The sequence below is a fragment of the Augochlora pura genome, chromosome 9, assembly GCF_028453695.1.
Source record: "Augochlora pura isolate Apur16 chromosome 9, APUR_v2.2.1, whole genome shotgun sequence".
Lineage (NCBI taxonomy): Eukaryota > Metazoa > Arthropoda > Insecta > Hymenoptera > Halictidae > Augochlora > Augochlora pura.
The window spans coordinates 12,834,224-12,841,629 of NC_135780.1; the positions used below are offsets into that span (position 1 = coordinate 12,834,224).

The 7,406-nt window shown below is 52.8% G+C and overlaps 1 protein-coding gene across 1 annotated transcript in view; it reads right to left on the reverse strand.

Moving 5' to 3' along the window:
• Positions 1-6,023, reverse strand: part of LOC144474939 (metabotropic glutamate receptor-like) — a 9,929-nt gene extending 3,906 nt beyond the window's left edge. The window contains exons 1-3 of the mRNA XM_078190352.1: positions 5,916-6,023; positions 3,167-3,823; positions 2,493-2,964 (exon numbers count right to left, since the gene is read on the reverse strand). Coding sequence (XP_078046478.1) covers positions 2,493-2,964; positions 3,167-3,793 — 1,099 coding nt within the window. The 5' untranslated portion in view covers positions 3,794-3,823; positions 5,916-6,023. The remainder of the gene's footprint in view (positions 1-2,492; positions 2,965-3,166; positions 3,824-5,915) is intronic.
• Between the last annotated feature and the right edge of the window lie 1,383 nt (positions 6,024-7,406).

A 7,406-nucleotide genomic window follows, 5' to 3' on the forward strand; every position in this document is an offset into this window, starting at 1 on the left:
TCCTTTTATTCGATTCATTTTCTTCCGTGATCTAGAAGCGCGCGTTTTACTTTCCTAATCTTAAACCACGGCTCGACAGGTTCCGCATACCTTATTTTAGGACCGACGTAAAAACCCTTTTATAGGAGAGACGATCGAATTTCCAGATTCGAGCATACATTAATAATAAAGTTGACGGGACGTCCGCGTAAAATCGGTCCTGTCATTCCCGTGGAACGACACGCGTCGACTACTTTTAGTACTCGGTCGGTTCAGTGTTAAGCGATACGAAGCCTAATGTTGCCGGATCAGATTTGACGCGAGCGCGAAATATAATTTTTAAAGACCGGCCCCTTTGCTCTGACTGACAAAACGAAAGATCGTGTTTTTTCACCGAAGTCATATCAGAGCAATTTAAACAATTACAGTGACAACGAAGTGATATCAGAGCAATTTAAACAATGCCATAGAAAATCAATGCTGGAAAACTAAGGGAACAATGTAAATTAAGAAGTCCGCGCAGAGATTGTAAAACAAGACGTGCGTCTGCTGGGGCTCGTAAAAATCGGACAAGAGGTATTGAACAAGACATTTCTGCCGATGGAATGCGACACGTGAGACGCCGTACCGGAGAAGATCCGCGATCGCAGTGGAGTTTAGAAATTCCTTTCTTCCTCTCCGTTCGTCTCGCAGCGACCGTTCGCGAATACCGACGATAGGAACATTTTTAGACAGTATTTCATCCTGCGGACACAGCCTCTACCACGCGCTATAATAAATAAAGCTCCCTGTCAACGAATCGAGAGAACGGTATAAGCGTATATTATTATCCGCCACAGTCTCGATCTTTTGTCGCGCCACTGTATTTTTGGGTGTCGCCGCGCGAAAGTGGATTATTCTACGAGCCCCGAGGGGGAGGAGGGGCTCGTCGAATGCGGGTTCGAATCAGCTCGTCACGATCGAGCCTAATAATGCCGGGAATACGCTGACTCGATCGCAAATTACCCGGCAGCGAAACACGCCCGGTGAACTCGGCTCGCTGCCAACGCCTTGTATCTCGCGGTCCCACTTTCCCGCCCCCATCCCGCGTGTTCCTCTTTCTTTTGTGGCCGGACCGATGCGGCGCGGCGCAGCCGGGGTCGGCCGATTTGTACGTCATTAGCGGCGGAACAACGGGAAAACAAAACTTTCCGGGCCGCTTGATTCGCGCGCGCGCGCGCTCCCCGTGCTCCTCTTCGTCGAGCCGCGCCACACTCTCGAAATATAAATTCGGCTCCGGTCGAATCGGTTAAATCAGTCACTCTGGAAGCAAGCCGCGAGTTCCTTGGATCATCATCCTTGTTTATCCTGCGGTGCTAAATCTACTTCCTCGAAAGCAATTTAGGAAGAGCCTCGCTTCTAACTACCGGCCCTGTTTTTTTACCGACACATTTAAGGGATGAAAGCAGCCCTCGGGTCGTCCCTTGGAACCGTATTTGGTCGAGCATCCTGGAAAACGTGGGCCACTCGTGCTACTTTCTTGTGGAACGATCGTCAATTTTCAATGCTTCGTTTCCTTGATAAAATCCAATGTCTCAATTTAGTCGGAAAATATATTAAAAAATGGCACGCGATGTGTACGCGAAACTGTAGATCGGTGAAACGGAATATTGATTTTTGCATGGTAAAAATTGTTATCGAACCCGTGGCGAGTGGCGATTAATTGTTGTTCGCAACGTTCCCGGCTATTTCATCCCCTGGACGCGAACGAAAATATTTTTCGAAGAACCACCTTGTCCCAAAGCTACGTCAAAGTCACGTATATCACTCCGTGGCGCGGTCCCCTTTGAGAAAATAAATCAGTAGCGGGACAGACCGCCTCTCTAGTCCCGAGTCAATCAATGTTTGGCGAGACTAACTCTCCGAGGGTATGGTACGGGCATCGGCGAGCGTTGGTGGTAACTGCGAAAAATCGGTGGAACGCGATCGTCGCGTCAGGGCCAGACGTCGAGTTCATTAATTACCTGCGCGTCAAAATAGTGATCGATTTGACGTCGGAGCTTGTACGATCGACGCGTGTCGGCGCTACAACGTTGTCGAACGGGGCTGTACACCGAAATAGATCGAATCGATGGTGTAATAATTTGGAGGCATTTGAACAAGGAAGCTGGATAAAAACTAGAAGGAACCCCGAATTCTTCTGCCCGACCCCGCCGCTTGTTATTTGTTTCGCCGTTCCGTTACCCTCGTTCCCCGATATCATTAAAACGCGCCCGTTCCCCGCGAGACAAAAGCTCCGAGGATCGGGTACTCGATACTAATAGCCTTCATTTCTTATTCTCCTGTTCATTATTTCTCCCCGAAACCGATCGCGAGCCTTTGACGAAAGAACGGCGAGCACGGCCGTCGTCTTGTCCCCCGATTCGTTTGATGGGCTCGAGCCCGCGGGTTCTACGGCAGCTGGAAACGACGTAGAACAACGGGGCACGTCGGAAAAAAGCCCCTCGAACTCGCGACGATCGTCGGCTACTCACACTTGGTAATGGATGACGTGCCCGCGCTGCTCCCCGGCTTCTTAAACTTGTCCGCCATGGTCACCTTCCGCCGGATGTTCTTGTCCGGCTGGAAGAGGATGATGTAAACCTTGGGGGAGTACAGGCAGACCAACGTGACCGAGGCGCTCAGACTGATCGCCACGCAGAGAGTGGTGATCTGCGTCTCGTGGGCGTTCCCGGTGCCGAAGTAGATCGGCACGAACGCCAGCCAGATGATGCAGGTGGTGTACATGGTGAACCCGATGAACTTGCTCTCGTTGAAGTTCTCCGGGATCTTGCGGGTCTTCACCGCGTAGATCGTCGAGACCGCGATCAGCAGGGCGTTGTACAGCTGCGAGATCAGGAAGCTCATGTCCTGGATGTTGCACTTGAGGATCACCTGCTTGCGGGTCGGGTACGAGTACCTGGTGCCCGGCGGCTCGACGATCATCCAGACCAACGTCAGCACCAGCTGGAACAATATCGAACAGACTGGTCCAGATATTGGGCCTGAATCCGCCCACGGTTTAACCTAGACCCGCCCCCATCGATTCTCAGTGGTCGGACGCCCGAAACTAGCCACGCCCGGTCGCTCGTTCAAATTCCAAACTCCTCTCACAGACCCTAAACCCCTATCTCCTCCGAATCGACCCGATAGCATATCTTTTGCTCACCTGGAAAGCGATCAGCGCCGCAGCGATGCACACCTGGGAGGTAGGACTGATGAACCTGGGCCTGACCGCGGACCTCGAGGCGGAGTCGAAGATTCTCGCGATCCTATTGGTCTTGGTGAGCAACGCCCCGTAGACGGCGCTGAAGCTGACGCCCACGCCGAACCTCTGGAGGATGCAGGTGACCGTGGTAGGGTTCACCAGCAACAGGAACGTGTTCAGGTAGCAGACGAGCACTCCGGCCAGCAGAATGATCGTCAGCTCGCGCCCCGACGCTTTCACGAGGGGCGTGTCCCGGTGATGGAACAAAAGGTAGGCGACCCCCAGCGTCGCCGTGATGCCTAGGCACGAGATCACCGCGGGAACGATCGCGAACGCGCTGTTCCACCTGATGTGGTTGATCGGCAGATCGTAGCAGCCCCTCTTGTCGTCGTGGGGCCACTTCCCCGGGCCGCAGTCCTTGCAGGTGTGCTCGTCGTAGACGTACTCGTACTCCTCGCACTGGTCGCACACCCAGCAACAAGTGTCACCCTGTTGCTTCTTTATCATACCTGGCTCGCAGGGCAACGAGCACGCGGATATCGGTATGTCTTTCGTGCCCCTGGCCCACACCAGCTCCTCCGTGCTCATGTTCAACGAGTTGAACCATTTCCCCACCACCTGGTAACATCGCCAATGTCATCGCCTCGCCCTCCTCGTCCATCGCTCCGCGTTGGAAAGTTCGCGACTACTGTATATTCCGAGAGCTCGCGGACAATGGGCGGGGCAAATCGCGCGATAAGCGGAGCAACTGAACTGTGGGCGGTGTAGATGAAGAACGATTGGTGTAGAACTAAGGAACAGGCGGAGATGGTGAACAATGGCCAAGGCGAACAAACAACGTGCGTGGCAAATATAAATAATAGACGAAATAAGACGGCACGATTAAATGGATAGAATAAATAACCAGTGGGCGGGGCAAGTGAATAATGGGTGGAGCAAGCGGACAATGGGCGGGGTAAATAAATAACGGGCGTGTTAAAAGCAATGGGCGGAGCTCGCGAGCAAGCGTTTCGTTTCACAAAATCTATCTCTCCGACGCTGCAGTATCAGTTTCGAAAAATGCATCGATGCACCGGCGCGAATCGAACGGGGGCCGCGTCTATCCGTAATTTCGAGGCGGGTATCGATCCGACTGGTAATTCTAGTCCAATTCCGATCGGTTATCGGGTAGAGGGCTCGTTGAAACTCGCTACAAAACTGTAACTTCAGGTGGCACTCGATGTCAGCGACACGTTCGCCAGCACCGTCCCGACGGGATTGTTTTTTCGACGCGAACGCTTTCCAAGGCTGGAGAGGCATCTCGTCGAGGGCGAGAAAATCGGATTGTTCGCTCGATTTTCGAAAGCGCACTTCTAATTCGTCAATTTTTTGCCGCGGAGGCGCGACGCGTCGACGGGTCGGAAAAATTCCGGATCTGTTATCGGCAGCCCGGCACGGATAACGATCGCGGATGCTATTCGAGTCGCGTCGTTTTCCGAGCGATCTGTTTCCATCGGCTGATTAGCGCCCCATTAATTGTCCGGTGTATCTAAGCTTGGTACGAGAGGGAGAGCATTTTTCTGGTAGCGAGCCGATTGAAATACGAGTACGGAGAGGAAAAGGGAACACGTTGGCCCGCTATCCACGGACGAGAGACGGCTCCGCCTGGTGGCTTTCTACTTTCCGCGTTCGCCAGCCTTTTTATTTTATTAATGACCGGGCGCAGCGGGCGCAATAAAACCGGCGCTTTTTGACGATTTAAAGTCACCTGTTCCGGCAAGTGAAACGTCGTATTTCATCCGGCAAGTAGCGCGATGCCGCGCGTGGGTGGAGACGCCGCGACGAAGGTCACGTTGCAATTTATATCCGCGCCGCGCGCGGGGCTGCTTTATTGTCGCGAAACGCGAGCGGCCGTCATTGATTTACGACTTCTATCGAAAAACAATCGTTAAACTGGGTCCCCGGCGCAACACGGAGCGAATCCCGAAACAGCCTCCGAAATTTCGATAGCCGGCAAGGATCCAAAGGCTCCGGCCGCAAATTGAATCGGGCCGCGCCGGGTTCGAAATAAAGTATTAAGCGTTTCTTTGAGCGGCGGCCGTGGGGACGCACGATTACCGGGGACAAAGGGAGAAAGGATTTTCATTTATCCACGGCGCGGAAAATTAACCGCGCGCGGGATCCATCGGATCGGGGGATCCGAGAGAGGCAGCTCGGTCGCCGTGTTCCGAACGGAACGTTAAGTAAATTAATGCGATTCGGGGAAGGTGTGCTTAATCGAATCCCCCGCCGACTGTTACGGCGTTGCCGGCATTTCCGTTCCGTGGAACGAATCGAACGAACGGAGAACGGACAGTTTATGTATCACCGGTTGGCCCAGTCAGATCGAAACTCGTCGTGGAGACGGAAAAATGATTTGTAGTTTCGGGACGGCCGAATGATTGGCGCCGCGAACGCGGTCCCACGCGCCCCTCCGATCTCCCGGGGATAATTATCTCTGGCCCGTTGAAACTCGCCGGGGCCAATAATGGAAACTTCGTAGTCGATATTATTCCGTTGCGGTCGTAAAACCGCTGAAAGCGGGCTCTCTCTCTCTATCCCCGTGGCAAAAGTTATCGCCCCCCCGTGAAAAGAGACCGTCGCGACGCTACGCCCTGGCCTTCTAATTAACCGGCGGAGAGAGAGAGAGAGAGAGAAAAAAAAAGCACCGAAAGTAAGCACTTTCACTTGCCCGATAGTGGTATCCGTTGGACCCGTTGTGGTCCGATTTCCGGAAGTTGAGGATCTCGTAGCGCGGCAGCCCGTCCCCGTGCTCGTCGAACTTCACCTCGCTGCCGGCGCGATCTGAAAAATCAATTTGCACCTCTTGTTTCCTCGTTCGCCTCGTTAGCAACGCCTTGGACTATCGATCCTACCACCCCCGAACCCGTTTGTTACTTTCGACAATAATATTTGCATGCGACGCGCGGGAAACGGAACGAAACAACCGTTTCCGGTGAATTTCAAGTCGGTGGGAGGAGTCGAGGGCTCTGTGTTGAATGAGGCTGGGGGAGGTCTGCGTATCAGAATTTGTACAAGAGATCGTCCGTGAACGTACCGTGTCATCTTTGCTATAAACTTTTGTATAAACAAATGAACATCCTGGGAGCAGCTAAGATGACTTGGTGGGAGGAGACGATGGGACTTGACGGGGAGGGTCTGATTATCCTTGAACCTGTGAACCGAGGCAGCAGAAACTGTACGCGTTCGTAGAACGAATTTCAATGTTCTGGGAGGAGTCGGTGACGATTTGTTTCTCCGAGCCAATCGCTACCGAGGGGAGGAGCTAGAGAAGCCTACAGGGCGGAGCCTGCCGTCGAGCGGTGACTTTAAGGTGCCATTAAAAATTGTTCTATCACGTTCTAAAGTAATTGTAACGTCACCGAAATTTATTTAAATATAAAGTGAATCTTAACATTTAATTTGATGTACATAGAATGCACCAAGTTTTACACAATAAAAATTCCTATAGATTAGAAAATTATTTTAGATTTGGAGTCTGATGTCTCCCACTACAAGGGGTTAAGTTTCAGGCTCTTTAAAAGCAAACTTTTCTGTACAAGATAGAAGTACCGACGATCCGATAACGATACAGCCGATTAACCGTCATTGTTCCCGATAGTTTGAAACGGACAATCCGCAACGTTCTCGGCCATTCGCACATCCGGCCGGTCTTTATTGTAATAATGTTTCGGCGCCGCTTTGAAATCCATAGCCCCCCCCCCCGGGCCACGGGCGCATTCAATTACGTTGTTCGGGCGGCATTGTTCCCCGCGGCGAGGTCTTTAAAAAAGCGTTTCGTTAAATTTACACGGTGGATTTATGCGAGCAGCAAGCCGGGGGGCGCTTTCGTTTGCTTATCGCTCGGCTCGGCCGGCTCGATTTTAATATATCTCCGCGCGCGCGCGCGCGAGCCCGAACGATCCCGGCAATATAGCTTTTTGTTATCGCTCTTCCGGCCCCTCCCCCTCCCCCTCCCCCGCCCCCCGCGTAATTGACACGCGATTGTGTCTCGGCGGATTCGGGGTTCCGCGGCCGGCCGTTCGCGAAATAATTCGACCGGCTTCGAAAATTATTCTCCACTTTGTTTTTAATACGATATCCGACCTCACCTCCCCCCTCCGAGCCGAGGCGCGCGCAATATCCGCGGATCGACGGGGGATAGATCCACGGAAACCAGTTC